A 22,048-nucleotide genomic window follows, 5' to 3' on the forward strand; every position below is an offset into this window, starting at 1 on the left:
AAAAAAAGACATAGAAAATCTGTTTCCAAACTTCTAAATAACATTCCTAAGATGGCCAGATGAGGCGTCATCCCTGGAATGCTGACATGCAGCTGGATGAAGGATTAATTCCCAGCGCTAGCGTCACACACGTGTAAACAGTGTTTCGGAGCGACAGGCCGCCTTGTGAACATGCAGCCAAAGAGCCAAAGTGTTGCGTTGATATTTGAGTTCCTGTATTTAGGTCACCGCTTGCTAACGTTTCACTTTCTAATTGAGTTTAAAAACGTTAGCATTCCACACAAAGTTGTGACTGGGGGAGGAAAAAAGGGGAAAACGACTGAGCTGGGAATTTGGAGCTGCGGGAGGTTTGCAAAGTAAATCTATGCCGTCTCTCAGCATGGAGCGTTAAAAAGAGATTTACTCCTTCTCTCACGCACGCACGCACACGCGCCCACGCCGTGGTGCAGACAGGGTGACCTAGAGAGCTTCTGTGGCTCCTCGTCACAGGGCGCGCTGTCAAAGCAGTCGCCACGCTCGGCCAATCACAGCACGCTTCAAAGGGCCCCTTTGCCCGACTGCGCTTGGCAGTTTGACTCCTGATCACAGCAAAGTTGGAGTCGGCGTCCAACACTCCCGTCCACGGATCGTGGACAAGAATTCCCAGACAAACAAGCAGCCGTGTTGCTGCATCAGCGTGACGCACAGAAGCGGCAACACAAAGGTCAAAGGTCAGGCCGGGAGCCGGAGCCGCAAACACCCTTCGGTACGTACCTCGCTCTTACCGCCACGCTTGGGTTCACTTTGACAACCTTCCTGTTGATGAGGGTGCAACATCCATCCATCTGTCCATCCATCTGTCCATCCGTCCATCCATCCATCCGTCCATCCATCCGTCCATCCATCCATCCATCCATCCGTCCGTCCATCCATCCATCCATCTGTCCATCCATCCATCTGTCCATCCGTCCGTCTGTCCATTCATCCATCCGTCCGTCTGTCCATTCATCCATCCGTCCGTACGTCTGTCCGTCGATCCGTCCATCCGTCCCTCCGTCCGCCCATCCATCTGTCTGCCCATCCAACCGTCTGTCTGTTCGTCGATCTGTCCATCCGTCCATCCATCCATCTGTCCGTCCATCCATTAATCTGTCCATCCATCCATCCAGCCATCTGTCCATCGATCCGTCCGTCCATCTGTCCAGCCATCCATCCGCCCATCCATCTGTCCATCTATCTGTCTGTCAATCCGTCTATCCATCAAGCCGTCAGTCCATCCATCCATCCATCCGTCCGTTCATCCGTCCATCCATCCATCCGTCTGTCCGTTCATCTGTCCATCCATCCATCCGTCTGTCCATTCATCCGTCCATCCATCCATGGTACCCTGAACCCCTCCCTGGGTAGGTTTGTACTTTCCATCCCAACCTTGTGACTGACAGCCCCATTCTTTGAAAGACCTTGAAGTTTTGACATTTCAAGGCCTTACATTGAAAGGATTGGGTTGTAGACTTGTGAAGACCCCATGGATACCCTGTGGTCCTACCCCCGGTTTAAAAGGGTCTGCTGTTGTAGCCAAGCTGATGCTCCACCCACGTATTATTGTGTATTTTTGTCAACAAGCTGTTAGACTTCGTAAGACACATTCCATAGACTTCCTATCCCAGACATCAGCCACCACTTGCGAGGACAAACGATTTCCTGCCCCGTGCACAAAGACACGGAGTCACTATAGAAAATCAACATTTAAACAGGCTAGTCTATTTTCCAAGTAATGACTGTGCCGCGTAGCTCATCGATTTTTCTTTTCCTGCGAGCGAGAGGAGGCTAATTATTGTGTCACTAGCGGCACAGCGCTGTGCTTTCACAGGGAAAATATACTTGCTGTTTTGCACAAGACTCTCAACCAAACTTGAAAGACTTTTGTGGCCATCCCAGCCAGTGAGGCACAATCGCACCCCTCGATGAACTCTTTGCTGGTTTTAGCTTTTCTTTGTGCAACTTTTGGTGTTACTTTCCAGTTCCAGTCCTTCATACGGTTAATTGGCGCTGAAAAGTAGGTTCCTTACTTGTATATGGAATATTCTGGTTGGTAGAGCATAGAAAACCTGTTTACCACCTTCTAAATACACTCTTTAACATTATTAGAGTCCTTTAGACATGAAATAACACCCCTATAGTCACCTTTACACTGCCTTCACCCAATAAAGTAAATATAATAAGAAGAAATAAGACCTACAAGACATAGAAAACCTGTTTACCACCTTCTAAATACACTCTTTAACATTATTAGAGCCCTCTAGACATGAAATAACACCCCTATAGTCAACTTTACACTACTGTTACCCAATATAGTAAATATAATAAGAGGAAATAAGACCTAAAAGACATAGAAAACCTGTTTATCACATTCTAAATACACTCTTTAACATTATTAGAGTCCTTTAGACATGAAATAACACCCCTATAGTCACCTTTACACTACCTTCACCCAATAAAGTAAATATAATAAGAAGAAATAAAACCTACAAGACATAGAAAACCTGTTTACCACCTTCTAAATACACCCTTTAACATTATTAGAGTCCTCTAGACATGAAATAACACCCCTATAGTCAACTTTACACTACTGTTACCCAATATAGTCAATATAATAAGAGGAAATAATACCTAAAAGACATAGAAAACCTGTTTGCCACCTTCTAAATACACTCTTTAACATTATTAGAGTCCTCTAGACAAGAAATAGCACCCCTATAGTCACCTCAACATGACTGGTACCCAATATAGTAAATATAATAAGAGGAAATAGGACCTAAAAGACATAGAAAACCTGTTTACCACCTTCTAAATACACTCTTTAATATTATTAGAGCCCTCTAGTCATTTTATAACACCCCTATAGTCACCTTTACACTACTGTTACCTAATATAGTAAATATAATAACAGGAAATAATACCTAAAAGACATAGAAAACGTGTTTACCACCTTCTAAATACACTCTGTAACATTATTAGAGCCCTCTAGACATGAAATAACACCCCTATAGTCACCATTATTTACCATTCCATGAGAAAATAAGCCATTTAAAATGTAAGTAAAACACAATATAGACAGGCAATTTGCATTGGGAGAGTTCCTTGTTGTTCCTGGCTGTTGTCCCATCAAGATGACATTACTGACAGCTAGGGACCAGTGTTGAATACTTCCTATTAGGGTGTCACAACATCTCATGGTAGTGAAAGGTGACAGGTCCAGTAGCTGACGTGGAGGCTGGACACCAACTTCAGCTAGAAAAAAGAAAGCCTCGTTCAGACTATGCCAGGCATCCCGGCCCCAGAAGCCCCGTGGCCAAGTGGCCAAGTGGGAGGATGCGGCACGACATGCCATTGAGGGCTTGCACGCTCCATCAGCATCACTGTCAAAAGCCGGTGTGAGGATTGAACTATGACCTTCCAGATGAAGCGTGCTCCTCCTAAAGGTCCCACCCTTCTCAGTGACAAACCTTTAGCTTCAGACTCCAAATGACCACACTGACTTTCTCTATACAAGTAGTTAGTGTGGTTAGTGTGGAGCTTGTTTTTGTCCCACGGGGAAGCTACAAGCGGCTATCACGTTGATGGGAGAGGTGCTAGTTTCCTTTCAGCGTGTTAGTGTCACTTTACAACTTGGGGCCTCCAGAAGCGACGGACATGAAGGGGACGGCTGCCATGTATTGCTCAGCCATGGATCAGTCACGCCGCCAAAACCGGCGCAAAGGGGAATACTTCCTCTGCGGGCGGATTTGGTGGAGCGGTGGTGGTGCCAAAGGTATCGCTGAGAATGGCAGGCCGCCCCTCTGGGAGTGCGTCAGGAAGCGGCTCCCTGGTGGCTGAAGTTATTTATATGCAGATGGGATCAATAGACGCGCTCCGTGCTTGATGGACCCGCCCCTTGGCGAGCCCGGGCGTTTATTCCCGTTGTTACGTTCCTCCTAATGCTATGACTTCACCAGCACAAGGAGCTAATGTTTCAACTTTATGCTAATAAAATGACTTTTCTCTCACTTTATTCTTCTTGCTGTTTTTCTGACATTTTTGCTGTTTTTTGTCATTTTCCAAGTATGGCAACTTTCCTTTCTTAGCACCTGACTGCAAGTCAAGGAAGGAAGGAAGGAAGGAAGGAAGGAAGGAAGGAAGGAAGGAAGGAAGGAAGGAAGGAGGGAAGGAGAAAAGGAAGGGGGAAAGGAAGGAGGGAAGGAAGGAAGGAGGGAAGGAATGAAGGAAGGAGGGAAGGAATGAAGGAAGGAGGGAGGGAGGGAGGGAGGGATGGAGGGAAGGAAGGAGGGATGGAGGAAGGGAGGGAAGGAGGAAGGGAAGGAGGAAGGGAGGGAAGGAAGGAGGGAAGGAAGGAAGAAGGGAAGGAGGGAAAGGAAGGAGGGAAGGAGGGAAGGAGGGAAAGGAAGGAGGGAAGGAGGGGGAAGGAAGGAAGAAGGGAAGGAGGGAAAGGAAGGAGGGAAGGTGGTAAGGAAGGAGGGAAGGTGGTAAGGAGGGAAGGAAGGAGGTAAGGAGGGAAGGAAGGAGGGAAGGAAGGAGGGAAGGAAGGAAGGAAGGAAGGAAGGAAGGAAGGAAGGAAGGAAGGAAGGAAGGGAGGAAGGAGGGAGGGAGGGAGGGAGGGAGGGAGGGAGGGAGGGAGGGAGGGAGGGAAGGATTCGATTGGTCGAAGTCATTAATGCACATGCTTAGGAAGGAGGGAAGGAAGAGAGCAAGGAAGGAAGGAAGGAAGGAAGGATTTGATTGGTCGAAGTCAACAACGCACATGCTTAGCGTGTAGTAGTCATGAAACATTTATGTGGCGTTGAGAGCCTTTCTGGGACTGGGCCGAGGGGGGCCGGGTGGGGGACCCAGGCAGGAACAATTCCTCTTAGCGTGCTCCATTTTCAGCTTTCCAGGTTATTTTTGCATGCAGGTGCAGGCTTGTGTAACGGGAGCGCCAGTCATGGAGTGGATGTTCTCCTTGGGGGGGGGGGTAATGCCCTGGTGGAAGCTCGAGGGCGCCCCCTGTGGGACGTGTGGTGCTGATTAGAATATGATTTTTTTGGTATTCCATTTTTGCTGTTTAAGATTTTCCCAATAATTCAACTTTCTTCTTAAAATAATCTTTATAAATTTACTTGTGGAATCATTTTAACTCCATGCAACTAAAATGACATCACCTCCCTGCTAATATTATACTAATATTATTATTATACTAATACTAATAATACTAATATTATTCTGCTAAAACCACAATGTTTTCCTGCGGTTTCTGTTGTAGTAGAACTACTGCTACTAGAGCTTTTTTTACTTCTTGTTAGATGATATTTTTAGGATGTGCTGCAGGCCAATAAAAACCAGCTTTGGGCTGCATGGATCCTCCTGGGACACACGGACACTTGCTGGAATAACATCCCGTCCAATCAACACCGACTTCAACACAGAACATAGACATAGAACACACCTGGGGTACATTTCAACTGTACATGTAGTACATCTGACCAGTACACGTAGTACATCTGACCTGTACATGTAGTACATCTGACTTGTACATGTAGTACATCTCACCTGTGTATGTAGTACATCTGACCTGTGCACGTAGTACATCTGACCTGTGCACGTAGTACATCTGACCTGTGCACGTAGTACATCTGACCTGTACACGTAGTACATCTGACCTGTACACGTAGTACATCTGACCTGTACACGTAGTACATCTGACCTGTACACGTAGTACATCTGACCTGTGCACAAAGTACATCTGACCTGTGCACATAGTACATCTGACCTATGTATGTAGTACATCTGACCTATGTATCTAGTACATCTGACCTGTACATGTAGTACATCTGACCTGTGTATGTAGTACATCCCCCCCGTGTGAGGAAGAAGATACTCAAGCTTCCCAAGTAGAGCGTCTGCCATGTGCCCCCCCCGTTGCGTAGCGATGATGAACAATCCCTTCCAAAATAAAACGCTGGTTTGTGAGCTAATCGAGCCGTCGCCGCCCAAAACACGGGCACCTCGGAGTGCCGTTCGCCGACCAGGCGGCGGCAATTAGGATACAGATGTCGCCCAGGCGGAGGCAAACACTGGCCTCAGGTAATTGGAGCCGACAGGTCGGACTCCGAGGGGGTGGGGGTGGGGGGGGGGGGCGGCGTTTGAGAGGCGGCTGACGTCCCAATAAGTCACTTTTACGGCTGTCGCAGTAATTTTCTATTGGATTTACTATACGGGCCGTTGACTTTTAGAGGACGACACCTGTGTCGTTTTGCTCCGAGCGACTGCTGGGATTTATACGGCCGGCATTCCGGGTTGCTTCCTGGACACTTTATTCGGCACGCCGGCTTCTTGATGCTCGCCCTATTCTCCTATCTTCTCTGATGGCCCCCTCAATTTGGCACCAGCACAAAGGAAAACCAGGGCCTTAACTAGACTCGAACACTCCCCGGCTTCGAATCCCAAACCATATCCAGTCTTCCCAATAAGGTGGATGCTGATGCTGAAGTGAAATACAGGAGGTCTGAAATATATGTTGAGGATGGAACCAGCAACCCCTCACAGGACACCCACAACTACTTCAACACTGGATGAAATATACCACTTCCACACTAAATGGGAGAACTGTCTTTGACTCCATCATGCCAGACCTGCTGGCCCCATGCGGTGCAGGTGAAGGTCCATCCATCTCATGCATGTAACATTACTGACACCTAGTGACCACATTAAAATGTTGCGGCGCCCCCTGCTGCCCTGGCATTTTCTTACCCCAGTTATTTTTGGTCCCCACATTGGGCAACGTAGCCCGGGGGCCTTAAAGGTTACCCGGCCTTGAAAGGGGCGACTTTAATGAGAACGAACCGTGAGGCTTTCCTCCTTAAATATGCATCGCTAGCCACACCGGCCTGAAATAAAACTAAGTCAAGAAGCGACAAGAGCCCCCGCCCCCCTCGCCCCCTCACTCCCTCCAACCACTCGCGAGTCCCGAGTGGTGATGCGCACCGCCAGATTATGGAAATAAATGGAGATAGCTGACCGCGGCGGAGCGCACATCCAAACACCGGATCCGTGGGCTGCCTGGGGCGGTCTCGGGGGGGCCATTACGGATGGAGCGCCCTGTGAAATTGGGAGTGTTTGGTGGGCGTGTTCCATTACACGGCGCGCTCGTTTAGCGGATATGCACACACAGCGGGATCAACCTGGAGTACCAGTCGGTGTCGCGTTGCATTATACCCCGGGGGGGGGGGGGGGGGGGCGGGGGGTGCTAAATGAGAACTAGGGTGCGCAGGAAAGGTTCCTACGGGGTATTTTGAAAGTAATACGGTAGTCTCTCCACAGCCGGATTATTGCTGCTATCTGCACTCGGCTAAGTGTCCTTGCTTACAAGCCGACCCCTAATTTGGGGGCCGAGGGTCCTTTAAAAGCCGACCCTAAAAACTTGTCTGCTTCCTATTGTTTCTCCCTCACGTCAAGGTCGCGTCACGGGGAACAAGGCGGGAGATAAACGATGCGAAGGCCATTTCATTTTGACACATGACTCCCGAGACGCGACTCGCTCAGCCGGAATCGATGTGATCATTCCGGGATGTTTCACGGCTTTCAAGAGCCGCAAACAAATAAGGCCCGGAAAAAAAAAAAGAATAAATAGACAACGATGTGACATAAGGTGACTTTTCCCGCCTTCCGTCCCGCCGCCGAGGTTTTATTAATGACCTCACGGCCTGCTGTCGTCTCTTGATGAGACTGATCCGTGGGGGCGCTCGGCACGGGATAGATCATTCTCGCGTTCGGCGACTTTATAGCCCCGCCGAGGCCATCTGGGCCGGAGGAGAACCAATCAGTCAGAGGAGAGACCCCAAAGTTTGTCTTCTTGGAGACTTTGTGAGCATAAACAACGTACAGCGTGACTAATGGACGACGCCGTGCGGTTAGTGTGGGACTGTCCCGGAGAACAAGGCCAAACAAAGAAGATTTATGCTGATACTGTATACAGCAGCTGCTGCCTCCAGTGGAAGCAGGTGGTATTGCACCAACGACAGTCTGGTCTAACATGGTCGAATCACCACTTTCAGGTTTTATTATTGTACTATTGGAACTTTATTCCTGGAAAACCTTCATTCAAAATAAATAAAAAATAAAATAAAATAAAAAAAAATAAAAATAAAAATAAAAATAAAAAAATTCTGACTTTATTCCCATAATATTCAGACTGTGGTCATGCAATATTTTGAGTTTATACTTCAATAATATTTTTTTAAATAATTCTAAAAATTAGACCTAGCATGTTTTTGGAATGTGGGAGGAAACCGGAGTACCCGGAGAAAACCCACGCATGCACAGGAAGAACATGCAAACTCCACACAGAGATGGCCGAGGGTGGAATTGAACTTGCGTCTCCGAGCTGTGAGGTCTGCGCGCTAACCACTTGACCGCCGTGCAGCCCCATAATTATCATATCATACAATATGGAACTTAATAATAATGATAATACTACAACTACTACTACTACTAATAATAATAATAATGATAATAATAATAATAACACCACTACCAATACTACTACTACTACTACTACTACTACTAATACTAATCATCATAATAATAATAATAATTAATGGAGGAAGCAATACCGATATGATATGATAAAATATGATATATGATATATGATACCAACACCAACAAGAAATATCCGGAGTCTGGTGCCCAGCTGGGTGTACTGTACTAGGACACAGGCTCCGAGCAGCCAGTAGGATTTCAAGGTGGTCTCGGGCAAAACTTTCCCTTTCAAACGCAGATGCATCGTTACGACGTCAGGATGATGCCGAGGCATCAAGGACGGTTCCAGACACGCGCTCGATTCCCAGGGAAGCCAAGCGGCGGACGAGGCGCCCCGGCAGCCCTTTTTCGTGCGTTCCAGTGAAGGAAGAAACGGTGTGCAGGGCGGCCATGGTTCCGACTGTGAGCCTCCTATTCGTGATGTCAGCTTTCAGACACAATCACGAGTGGGAGGATGGGAGGATGATGAGGGGAGAGGCAGGCGAGAGCAGAGAAGATGAAATTTACACACCAGCCCCCCCCGACCACGTGATGGGCCGCGTCCCCCACGGGGGGCCGACTGATTCAGATGATTATGAAGACGACGAAACAGGCGAACGTCAGCGCCATGTGAGATCTGTTAAGCCTCATTAACTCGGAGCAGACTGTCTGGAGATGACTCATCATTAGCTGCCGGCTCACCGAGCACATTGGAGACGCGGACGACTGCGAGCATCAAGGAGGGAAGATGGCACGGATAGAAAATGAAGACGTAGACGCGCTGGAGGAGAAGGGAAGAGGAAGACGTCCTGATGGTGTGTTTCAACTTCACATCCGTCACCGCCGCTGCTTCTTCTTCTTAAATTGCTTTTTGCTTCCAAGCGCATTCTCCGCATGCTTTGAGACGTCGTTAACGGAACGCCGTGTCGCTTTTGACAGCCCGGTGCCACTTTGGTGGGTTTTTTAGCGCTCGGCGTCTAATTTGAAGGCCAAACATTTATTTGACACAAACGGGCGAGGGCGACCATGTTGCGCTGACGGTGGAAAAACACGAGTCATCAGACGCACTTTAGGGCACGGTTGACTTCAGTACGGACCACTGGAGGAGTTCCCAGCCGTGGGAAAGGCATTGGAGGTGTGGCAGCCTTTAAAAGTGCTTTAACTCCGCCCACGTGGTCTGTAGCTTTAATGCTAACCAGCTAGCTAGCTGTGTGGCGCCAAGAAACGCTATCTGGCCTACTTGTCAAAGTACCGTTATTCATTCATTTTCGCTTATCCGCTTATTCCGCTTATTCCGCTTATTCCGCTTATTCCGCTTATTCCGCTTATTCCGCTTATCGTCACGAGGGTCACGGTGGGTGCTGGAGCCTATCCCATTATTATTGTTAAATAAATAAATAAAATAATCATTCATTCATTCATTTTCTACCGCTTTTCCTCACCAGAATCGCGGGGGTGCTGGAGCCTATCCCAGCTGTCTTGAGGCGAGAGGCGGGGTCCACCCTGGACTGGTGGCCAGCCAATCACAGGGCACATATAGACAAACAACCATTCACACTCACATTCATACCTATGGAAAATTCGGAGGGGCTAATTAACCTAGCATGTTTTTGGAATGTGGGAGGAAACCGGAGTACCCGGAGAAAACACGCAAACTCCACACAGAGATGGCCGAGGGTGGAATTGAACCCTGGTCTCCTAGCTGTGAGGTTTGCACGCTAACCACTCCACAACCGTGCAGCCCCAGTACCGTTCAATAACCGATTCATCATTAATACCGATCCTTGTTACACCCCGACTTCAATTAATTCTCAATCTGTCACCCCTTCTGTGGGGTACAACCACAGTTGTAGGGTACCTAAATGGACCAGGCTGGGCTGGACTGGATCCAGACTGGAAGACTGGAATAACGTCCATTGTTGTCCTTTCTTTACGGCTGTCCTGCCATTGACTCCATGTCCTGTACGTCGTGATTCCTGCTTGAGGATTCATCCTCCCAAGCTAAGCCGGACCAGACCGGACTAGCATTCACTGGAAACATCAAATTGGGAATGGGGAAGATCTGTAGGGACAAACCAGACTCATCTCCAGTGGAGTTGCGGTCCTTCCAAATGCACTCGAATCCAGGGAATCGAATCCACTACTCTTTTGAGCACACAGTCAGGCTAGCTTCCCTATCGTGCATACTGCATGAACGCGGCGGCAACGCTGGCAACGAGACGCCATCCCGGGACCCACGACCGGCGACAGCTTCAACGGCATCAGACTCCGCTCAGCAGGATGCTACGCTCCGATGATGATGATGATGATGATGATGATGCTGGCTGGCGCCGAGAAGGTGGGCCTCCAGGGAGCAGATTTAGCTTAGCCACAGAGCTACACCTCATTAGAATAATAATGGATGCTGTAAAAATAGAGAGCTATGGTTCATCCTTTGAGGGACCGGGATGGAGGTTGGGGGGGGGGGGGGGTCGGTCCAGGGTTTGATCCAAGTGGTCCAACAGTCGCCCACCAATAGAAAAACAAAGAGGGGGCATCAGGAAGTGACCAGAGGGGGTGCGGCTAATTGTTGGAAGAAGTGGCACAACACTGGTGGCCTTTTGAAGGATGTTGCTTCGGGAGAACAGGAAGCTGAGGGGACGCGACCCCCCCCCGAGCTGGGCAGAGTTAGGCATACCCCCCTGGTGGATGGCCAACCACGGAGAGTCAGTCGTCACACCGCCATTCTCGTCCAAACAGCCAACACAAGCGTCAGGGGCTGCACGAGTGCTGCCTTTTATTGAGATTCCAACATGCTCCGTGACGCTGTGGAGCAGAGCATGATCTCCTCGCTTGGGAAATAGTTTTCATCGGATACACTTTCTGCTTCTCAAGATATGATGCTAATTCCGAAGAACTTTTGGAAAAGTACTTTGGGAATTTACATTCACTCGTTTGTACACACCTGGAGGTGGGAAGCACTCGTGCCTGTTCCACAAACCTTAACTCCTGTACCATTAAGGTCTGAGCCGGACCGCCTGAACCGGATCAGCTGAGCCGGTCCAACGTCTTCTCCGATGGAGAAAAATGGAACTCTCAAGCAAAAACGTCTGGTGCTCATCTTTAATGCATGGCCATGAAAGTGTAAAAAAGGCTCTTCAGTCTATTTTCACTTCCTCTGTGCAACTTTCTAGAGCGTTGATAATGAAGAAGGTCACAAAAAGTTCTCATTCACCCGATGGAGAACTAGCAGAACAATTCCCACACAACTTTTGAGGAACGTCTTCATCCACGCGGGACACTTTAGCGGCTCCCCGGAATGGGATCCTCCGGTCACATCATCCATTCCTTTGAGGCAAAGAGTCGTCCATCTTGCTTCAGGGAATACGTAATCCTGCTCATCCTCAGCCCAGGGAAGAGGTCACCAACCTCAGCCAGGCACGCCCTCATGGGGCTCAGTATGTGCTGTGGGTCGGCCCACTATGCCCCATTCAGGGTCAATTCACCAAATGGAAAAAAAATATTTACAATCAATTTGAAAAATAGGCGGCACGGTGGTCTAGGGGTTAGCGCACAGACCTCACAGCTAGGAGACCAGGGTTCAATTCCACCCTCGGGCATCTCTGTGTGGAGTTTGCATGTTCTCCCCGTGCATGCGTGGGTTTTCTCCGGGTACTCCGGTTTCCTCCCACATTCCAAAAACATGCTAGGTTAATTGGCGACTCCAAATTGTCCATAGGTATGAATGTGAGTGTGAATGGTTGTTTGTCTATGTGTGCCCTGTGATTGGCTGGCGACCAGTCTAGGGTGTACCCCGTCTTACGCCCAAAGACAGCTGGGATAGGCTCCAGCACCCCCCGCGACCCTCGTGAGGAAAAGCGGTAGAAAATAAATGAATTTGAAAAATAGATTCAAAAATGGGGGCTGCACGGTGGTTGAGTGGTTAGCGCAAGAACCTCACAGCTAGGAGACCAGGGTTCAATTCCACCTACGTTTGCATGTTCTGCGTGGGTTTTCTCCGGGTACTCCGGTTTCCTCCCACATTCCAAAAACATGCTAGGTTAATTAGCCACTCCAAATTGTCCATAGGTATGAATGTGAGTGTGAATGGTTGTTTGTCTATATGTGCCCTGTGATTGGCTGGCTGGCCATCAGTCCAGGGTGGACCCCGCCTCTCGTCCGAAGACAGCTGGGATAGGCTCCAGCACCCCCCGCAACCCTCGTGAGGATAAGCAGTAGAAAATGAATGAATGAATGAGATGAAAAAATGTAAATATACATATATATAAGAAATAAAAATTATATATATAATATAAAATATATATATATATATATATATATATATATATATATATATATTTTAATTAATATAAAAAATATAAGAAATATTGCCTCCACATTGGTTCCAAAGTAGATTTTTCTTCGTCCTACTTATCAAGTAGGCAGATGTTAGAAATATGATCAACTCAAAGGGAATTCATGTGTTTTGATTGGATTAAAAAAAAAGGCAATCACTGAAGCGTAAATAGTAAATAATTGATATTAGTTTCTCATAGACTTGGCTGCACTTTTACATAAATCTTCATTTTTTTACAGGGTTTTTTTCCCCACAAACAAATCAGAGCTGATAAAAGGTGCGTACAATTAAGGGATCCCAGAGGAAAAGATTCAAATGTCTGCACGGACTTTTGCTGTTTGTGGTGCACGTTCACATGGATTTGTGTGTGCTTTTCAAAAGAGCCAGCATCAAGACGACTGCTCTGGGAGTTGGCAAACAAACACCCACACTGTATTTATTATTCCTGATCCCGCACAATGCTGAGAGCTGTCTAGCTCAATTAGGTAAGGAAAATATTGGAAAACGTCTCTCGGTAGGATGCAACGTCCCCTCCACAATCGTAAAATTATAGTACATGCATGCCACCCCTCCCAGTGGTGGATACTGGTTACGTCCACTTCCACTAAAGAGGATTCATGTAGACTTCAAACTTCATCAGAGACCTCCACACACACAATAACACCCCTATAGTCACCTTTACACTCACATTACCCAATTTAATAGACATAACAAGAGATAATAAGACAAGGACAATGCTTCCAGTTACGCTTTTTAACTTGAATAGAGCCCTCCAGACATGAAATAACACCCCTATAGTCACCTCTACACTCCCATTACCCTATATAGTAAACATAATAAGACATAAAAGACATAGAAAACCGGTACATTTTCAGAGAATAGCCAGTAAATACTCCCTCCATCATCACCTCAAAACAAACTGAAAAGAGCACTTAACTATACCTGCATCTACAACCCGCAAGGCATGCTGGGTAAACTTGTGCTAGATACTCTTCCCCACAAGCTACACAGAAGTAAGAGAGGTAACCTGAGGGACGACCATCTTTAAAAATGTACTAGTAGTCATGTCATGGTATTCCTGGTAGTAGTCATGTACTAGTAGTCACGTCATGGTATTCCTGGTAGTAGTCATGTACTAGTAGTCATGTCATGGTATTCCTGGTAGTAGTCATGTACTAGTAGTCATGTCATGGTATTCCTGGTAGTAGTCATGTACTAGTAGTCATGTCATGGTATTCCTGGTAGTAGTCATGTACTAGTAGTCATGTCATGGTATTCCTGGTAGTAGTCATGTACTAGTAGTCATGTCATGGTATTCCTGGTAGTAGTCATGTACTAGTAGTCATGTCATGGTATTCCTGGTAGTAGTCATGTACTAGTAGTCATGTCATGGTATTCCTGGTCGTAGTCCAGTCATAGTATTCCTGGTAGTAGTCATGTACCAGTAGTCATGTCATGGTATGGTATTCCTGGTGGTACTCATGTACTCGTAGCCATGTCATGGTATTCCTGGTAGTAGTCATGTACTAGTAGTCATGTCATGGTATTCCTGGTAGTAGTCATGCACTAGTAGTCATGTCGTGGTATTCCTGGTAGTAGTCATGTACTAGTAGTCATGTCATGGTATTCCTGGTAGTAGTCATGTACTAGTAGTCATGTCATGGTATTCCTGGTAGTAGTCATGTGGTAGTAGTCATGTACTAGTAGTCATGTCATGGTATTCCTGGTAGTAGTCATGTCGTGGTATTCCTGGTAGTAGTCATGTACTAGTAGTCATGTCGTGGTATCCCTGGTAGTAGTCATGCACTAGTAGTCATGTCGTGGTATTCCTGGTAGTGCCAATGTAAATATGATATACTTTGCAAACAACAAAAAACACACACAACTGTTTGGGGTTGTTTCTTTTCCGATTGCCTCAAATGCAACACACCCCTCCGCTAGCATCTACCGCTAGCATAACAAAACATTTCTCCACATGCCGCACACAGCGTCCTCCACGTTGACAACACTCAAGCGTTAGTTGGGAATGTTTAGGATTAATTGGAAGCTATCCGAGTCCCACTCCGGAGGATAAAGTTGCGTGCTTACCTTGTTTGACGCACTTGAGTGTCACCGGCTCCTTGCTGTGCTTCACCACCGCCTGCACGTCCCGGCTGGTGAGTCCTGCCACCGGGGTGTCGTTCACTTCCAGCAGCAGCTCGCCCTGGAGGGGAAGGCACGGAGCGCCACCGGGAGGACGCTCGCCCACAAGCGGGAACTGGCCATGCTCCGCGCCGCCCCTCAGCTCCGGAGCCAGCAGCTCTCCCTCCGCGCTCCGGCCAAGTACGCGCTGATGGACTTTGTTGCTCCAGTGGTTCTTCTTCCTCTTCAGGCTCTTGGACATGGCTCACATGGAGGCGGGGGTGGAAAGTTCCGGCGTACTTTGAGGGCCCCCCACCCCCGGGGCGATGTTTCCGTGTTGGCAGCCACTCGAGCCCATGTCCTCGGTGTGAGGAGACAGCTGGGTTGACACTCCGTGTTGCCTTTACGGTCTCAACTTGTGACGCGTTGAGTGGCTCGCCGGAAGTGGGAGGTTACAGCCTCACTATTGAAAAGTGAAGCCGTTTTCATTTTAAGCCATTTTCTACACTATTATTCTAATTTCCATAGCTTCTTCATATCATAGGACGTTTCAGGGTTGTTCACATGTTCTTATGACGTTAGTGCCGATGTACGAGGGTAACCTGAAGGCAACACCGAACTCCGTCCATGACTGACCCGGATGTGAAGGCTGCTGGGGGAACATCTTTCTTTCCATGGTGGGAAAAAGACAAAAAACAGATAATATTTTCAGTAGATTCTAATGACAAAAATCAACCTCATAAACAAATCGAACTTAATTGGAATAGTCCATTTGGAATAACGTAAAATCTAATCTAGGTTATTCCAGAGGTCACGTGGTACGCTCCTAGGAAAAAAGGCCTCTCACACTGTCTTCATGTCATGGTCAAAGTTCCCAAAAAGTAGAAAAATATAAAACCACTAAAATCATATTCATATTGGGAAATATGAAAACAATAAAATATGGCCTGAGAATAATAATAATAATGATTACATTTAACATAAAAGAGAGAGACAGAGGTTGCAACCCAGATGATTTGGCTTTGGCTCCATAGCTCCCCCTGGTGGACTACTTTCTCCTGGATACTACTAATAGTACTACTACTACTACTAACAATAATTGCAGTAATAACAATGACAATAAAACATAATACAACATGAATTATTATGACAATACTACTACTATTATAGTAGTAGTTATGATGCATAGTTATTATGAGTAATAATTATTATTCCTATGTTACATCATTAAATAATAGCATTACTATTAATCACAATGAATAAATAACAATACAATAATAATACAACATGAATTATTATGAATAATAATAATGAATAGGTTAGGTTATACTATCATGCGTTACATCCGTCAAAGTCAGCTGACATTTGATTTGTGATATGAGGCGTTTAAAGGCCAGTAAGTGATGAAAATAGCATTCAATAGGTGGAGTAATAATAATAGGCGGAGCATAAATCATATCATGATATAGACGTTAGTATAAACACATTGACTGGGCTTTCTGGAAGCTTCCGGGTGGACTGGATGAAACGGCAGCAGATAGAAGCAAAGATTGCAGGAGACAAAGCCTCCACTGAAGGCCTTTTTTTCCCCCCGCCTCCTCGCCTCCACACAGGACTTTGTGTCCCAGAGGCCATGAAAGGAATGGTCTCATTTGCATACGACCCGGACACAAGCTTGTTGAAAGCTCAGCATCGTTTCCAAAGCACAAAGGTCGTCTCATTAAAGTTCTTTCACGGCGGAACGCCACCTCACTCAAAGATTTAGGCTGATTTGTGGGCGGAGTCAGACACAGAAAAATGTCTGCAAAAAACAGAGCCCTTCAGACAACAAATAACACCCCTACAGTCACCTTCACACATCTAGTCCCAATATTGTAGACAGAATAAGAACAAATAAAACATACAGTAAGACATAAAAATGTGTTTACCTCCTTTTAGCATTATTAGAGCCCTCCAGATATAAAATAACACCCCTATAACCACGTCTACACTCCTATTACCCAATATAGTAAACATAATAAGAGGAAATGAGATTCATATGACATTGAAAACCTGTTTACACCTTATAAGAAGATTTTTTTACATTAGAGTCCTTCAGACAGGAAATAACACCCCTATAGCCACCTTTATGCTCCTATCACCCAATATAGTAGACAGAAAAAGAACAAATAAAACATACAGTAAGACATAACAATGTGTTTACCTCCTTTTAGCATTATTAGAGCCCTCCAGACATGAAATAACACCCCTATAACCACGTCTACACTCCTATTACCCAATTTAGTAAACATAATAAGACTCGTAAAACATAGAATCCCTGTTTATCTCCTTCTAAATACACTTTTTAACATTAGAGCCCTCCAGACATAAAATAACACCCCTATAGTTACATTTAGACATCTTTTCCCAAAATAGTAGACAGAATAAGACAAAATAAACCATCTAAGATGTAAAAAAAATGTGTTTACCATCTTCTAAGGATGCTTTTTAACATTAGAGCCCTCCAGACATAAAATAACATCCCTATAGTTCACTCACAGGCTAGCAGTTCCTTGGCGTTTTCTTCCTTGCAGCTTTAAATGGCTGTACGCAGGTAGGCGACAGAGTAAGTAAGAGTAAATAAGCCACATAAGATGTAAATAAGATGCCAGTCCTGCAGGAGGTGTGTCACGGTAAAAGTGTCCCACTGAACACCGACACCTAGTGGCCAATGTGGAATACTACAATGCAATGCTGCTCCTGCCTTGGATTTGCATTGAGTTCATTTAGTATGACCGTTTAGCCATAAAATGGCTCTTGGAATGGCTTCATGTGGGCCAAGTATAAGTACAGTGTACTTCAATATATATATAATATACATCAGTCGTCACGTATGGATGACTTCATTCGGGAAAATCCATGAGATGGCCGGTGTGGACCGGAACAAATCCAAGAGGAACGGTGGAAATGCAAGACACGCGCAGATGTTGGTGTGTGGGCCACGGCGAGGAAGCGGGAATAGAAGAGGCTTTTTCTCGTTAGACGTGACCTACTTGAAGAGAACCGTCTGTCAGACGAGCATGAGTGACATCTCCTGTGAAGCTCGGAGACGGAGGAGGGAGCGCATTCATTTTCCAGGGCTTACTTAAGAGCACAGAGTACATTTTGGACCACACAGCGGCGTTACGCTAGTCTGGGTGACCTCTGGGATGCTGCCGCCATTGCTATGCTATGCTAGCTACCGGCCTTACTGTGCTTCCATCTGCATGATGGCAGAGCAAACATGCTGGATAACAGAATGCGATCTGAACAAACAAGACGTAGAGCCGAGGACAGGAAATTGACGGGGGCTAACAACAGCGCCCTGGGGGACGCCTCAATTATACCTGGGTAATAAGTCAATAAAGCTTACTATAAGGACCGCTTGGCTGCTTTTCCCCTGCTCTGTGTGAGTGGGCGTTGCCGTGGAAACTAATGGACGCAGGTACAGGAGCACTCTGTTCATTTTGTGCTCTTTTAGTGTCCTTGGTTTGTCTCCTTACTTGCTGTTTCCTACCCTATGCAGACCGAAGTATGGCAAATGAGGGTTGAACGGAACCACTCAGACCTCCAAATGATGGGGGCGGGGACATGATGTTGGCGGAAGGCCTGGCCAAAGACAAACATGTCATCGTCCCGCGGTCCCCCGGTAAGGGTTGATGACCCCAGAGATGGATGGGATGAACCAAGAACCAAAACCCGAGACATAGATTTGAACAAGGTAATTGTCCTAAAGAAACACAAGATAAGTCAGACCACCCCCCCCATTCCGTCTTCATCAAGGACAGGCCTCGGAGACGCTGAAATTAAATGTCCCCAATCATCATCAAGATTGCCATAAATGGCAATAAAAATGGAGAATCATGTCCTGGGAAGACGCCCTTGTTTCTCCTGCTCTGGGGCCACTTTGTCATCCATCCATGCTGATGAGGTTTGCTCCAGGACTCCCTCCTCCTTGCCTCCTTGCAGACGCTGCCGTAAATCTGCATCGCTTTCCATCCATCGGCGAGTAAAAGGACGTGAGAGGCGCGTCGTCCTGCTCGTTAATCTGATTTTGCAATCAATGCAAATGACTGGCTGGGACTCAAGGATCCGCTAGTCTGACTTGGCGCTGATGAAGAACTGGAGAAGGAAGTTGTGATGAATTGTCCTCCTGCATTCTACCGTCAACATAATATCACCGTGTATGACGGAATATGTGTACATTAATGCTTTTGTTTATGCAGCGCTATTAACCATGCAATATGACTACTATATTATATGGTTGGAATTTGCAGAGGTACAGTTATACTGTATCAATATGGTATATTCCTAGATTTTTTATGCAAGTATTAATTTATTATTATACTTACTTTAATTGTATATTTCTTTTATTGTTATTTATTTATATTTTCACATTTGTAAATAAATGAATGAAATACAAAAAGATGCAAAAAGAGGCTTCTATCACAGTGGAAGCGACATTGCTGCCACCTAGTGGCCACCAGGCGTCATAGCACACAAGACAGCGACCTAGCGATACAAAGGTTACTTGGCTTTAATAGACCATTTCGATTTAGACTTGTGGTCGCCTATAGAGCAGCTATATGTAAGAAATATAGGAAAAACGATATATAAGAAAACCTTTTAGATTTAGCAGAATCTGAAGCTATTTCAGATGGATTTCCTTGGATTAGTGCTTCCTGTCAAAACGTTGTTTTAATTTCTTTCAGGCACGCCCACTCCACCGTGATTGGTCACATGCCCAAAGTGCTTCCTGACAACATGCTAACTGTTAGCGTCCTAAGGCTTTATGAGAATTTGCAACCGTTTCTTCACATAAAACAACTCCAAGCATCACATATGTTTAGTGTAAGAAAGGACACCTTATCTGACTGTATTACACGTCGTATTTGTTGACTTTAAAGCACTTTTTACCGACCTGAAACACGGAAAAGAGCGGGAACAAGTCGGTCGTTTTCCCACCACAGAAGAAGTTTATCCTTCTTCTTCGCTGCTGTGTGTGGCCTTCCTTACGAACCAAGCCGCGGCGCCCCCTGTGGGTTTAAGTGTAGGAAAAGACACCCTATCTGACTGTATTACATATCGTGTTTGTTGACTTTAAAGCACTTTTTACCGACCTGAAACACGGAAAAGAGCGGGAACAAGTCGGTCGTCTTCCCAACACAGCAGGAGTTTGTTCTTCTTCTTCGCTGCTGTGTGTGGCCTTCCTAACGAACTAAGCCGCGGCGCCCCCTGTGGCCGAACTGTGCAACAGGACTCCAAGTGTCTTACTTTGTATTTAGAATCAACGAGTGGTTAACTACCGTTATAGTATACGCAGTGACGTCATTTCAAAGCGACAAATGATAGTTACGTTTTCTACGATGGAAAACAGGACTTAAACCGAAGAAATGTGCCATTTGTGGAGTTACAGCCATTTGGACTTCTAAAGTCTACGCATGCGTAAAGAAAGTGCCGTCTGACCTTATGCCGTTTCCATGGCAATACTGGGTAAATAGCGTCATCCGACGGCAGCGGGGCGGGGCTGGGCTTGAAATAGCATCAAGAGCTAAAGTGGTATTTACGTGTTTTTGTTTGGATGGAAGATGGCTAGAAAGGACAATGACGTACAATAATGCTAATATCTCCCATAACTCACCTTCATGTGTTGTACTTTATAATGTACTATTAGTTATTTTATTCAAATTAAAGCTGTTTTCACATTTATTAAGAAGCACTGTGTAGTGTTCTCCACAAGAGGGCGCCATAAGCATGGAAAAGGCTATTACTGTAATTTGCCCTATCAGGAAGAAGGGGGGGCGGCTCCCTTTGGCCAAGGTCAGGCAGGAATGTTAAGAGTGCAAAAACTCGTACTGTAATCCTGGCTGGAACTTTTGTTGGCCCAGAAGCGGGAGAACAATGCCGCAGCTCAGTCTGGATTTGAGTGGGATTACATGCAGACGCTCCGTGTCAAACCAGACCCAAATCCACGTGTGATTGCAGGACAATCAACTGCTGGAAGGCTTTCTTCTTTCCAATCCGGGTTTAAGTCAAGTGGTCCAAGTACGGGTCCAGCCTGAATTCATTTGGTCCCACTTCAGCGTTAGGTCATGTTGCCCCAGTCTCAAGATGGCCGACAGTCATGTGGTCCAAGACTCTGACAATCATGAATACTTCAGCTGGTTCAAGTCTCAGTCCAGTGTTCCCTGGCCCAGATGGTCTTCGCTCGTTTCCATTCAGTTTTCATTTATGTGGTCCAAGTCTAAAGTCATGTGGTCCCGACACGGATCCAGGTTCAGGAGTTCCAATAAATCCCTCCTTAGTGGCTAACAATATACTGTTGGTACGATGCCGCCCCCTTCTGGTCTGGAGTGTGAACAGTCAAAAATGCTAATGCTAAAGCTAATGAACCGGCTCAAAACACAATTTTGGACCTTTGGACCAGGCGGCCATATTTGCCAACGAAAAGGGAACCTGAAAAATGTTGCCAGGCCGCTTTGTGCTCCCACGGGGGAACAACCCCCCCCCAAGCAGCTATTTTTACCAACTCCCCCCCCATCTTTGTGTCGCCATCTCTCCTCCCCGATCCCTGTTGCCATGGCGCCAGCAAGCAGTGACATCACAGGCCGTGTGGAGATGAGAGCCCAGCAGCGACCAAAGACCGCCTTTCTGACGCATGTTGTCATGTGACCTGACGTCACATGACGGTGTCAGTCCAGTCTAAATTTATGTGGTCTTAATCTTAGTCCGGTCTAAAATCCTGACTAAAGTCATGTAGTCTCGATGTCATCAAAAGTCCGATCCCAGAGTCTCAGGTTCTTAGGTGTACTCGAAGTCAGACCCGTGACATCTGCACCCTTCAGAATAGAAGTCTGCTGCTTTCATGGGGGGGCTGATAAGACCTCTTATCCCCCCCGCCCCCCTTGAGAGGGTGGCAGCAGAGAACAGTCAACAGAATAAAGACACCATTGTTGTTTCTATTTACACCCCAGCCTGCTGACATGACTTATCAACGTACGTACGTAGACTCCAACGGTGGGGGGGGGGGGGGGGGGGGGGGGG

The 22,048-nt window shown here is 46.4% G+C and overlaps 1 protein-coding gene across 14 annotated transcripts in view; it reads right to left on the bottom strand.

Annotated features, from left to right (window-relative positions):
* Positions 1–22,024, bottom strand: part of magi2a (membrane associated guanylate kinase, WW and PDZ domain containing 2a) — a 98,165-nt gene extending 76,141 nt beyond the window's left edge. For 9 of the 14 annotated variants that reach the window (XM_058078162.1, XM_058078159.1, XM_058078158.1 and 6 more), the window contains exons 1-2: positions 19,926–22,024; positions 14,954–15,650 (exon numbers count right to left, since the gene is read on the bottom strand). In XM_058078162.1, coding sequence (XP_057934145.1) covers positions 14,954–15,248 — 295 coding nt within the window. In that variant the 5' untranslated portion in view covers positions 15,249–15,650; positions 19,926–22,024. Of the gene's footprint in view, positions 1–14,953; positions 15,655–19,925 lie in introns of all 14 variants that reach the window. The other 5 variants (XM_058078156.1, XM_058078154.1, XM_058078167.1 and 2 more) reach the window with 5 other exon arrangements.
* Between the last annotated feature and the right edge of the window lie 24 nt (positions 22,025–22,048).

This window comes from Doryrhamphus excisus, chromosome 7, assembly GCF_030265055.1.
Source record: "Doryrhamphus excisus isolate RoL2022-K1 chromosome 7, RoL_Dexc_1.0, whole genome shotgun sequence".
NCBI classification, from domain to species: Eukaryota; Metazoa; Chordata; class Actinopteri; order Syngnathiformes; family Syngnathidae; genus Doryrhamphus; species Doryrhamphus excisus.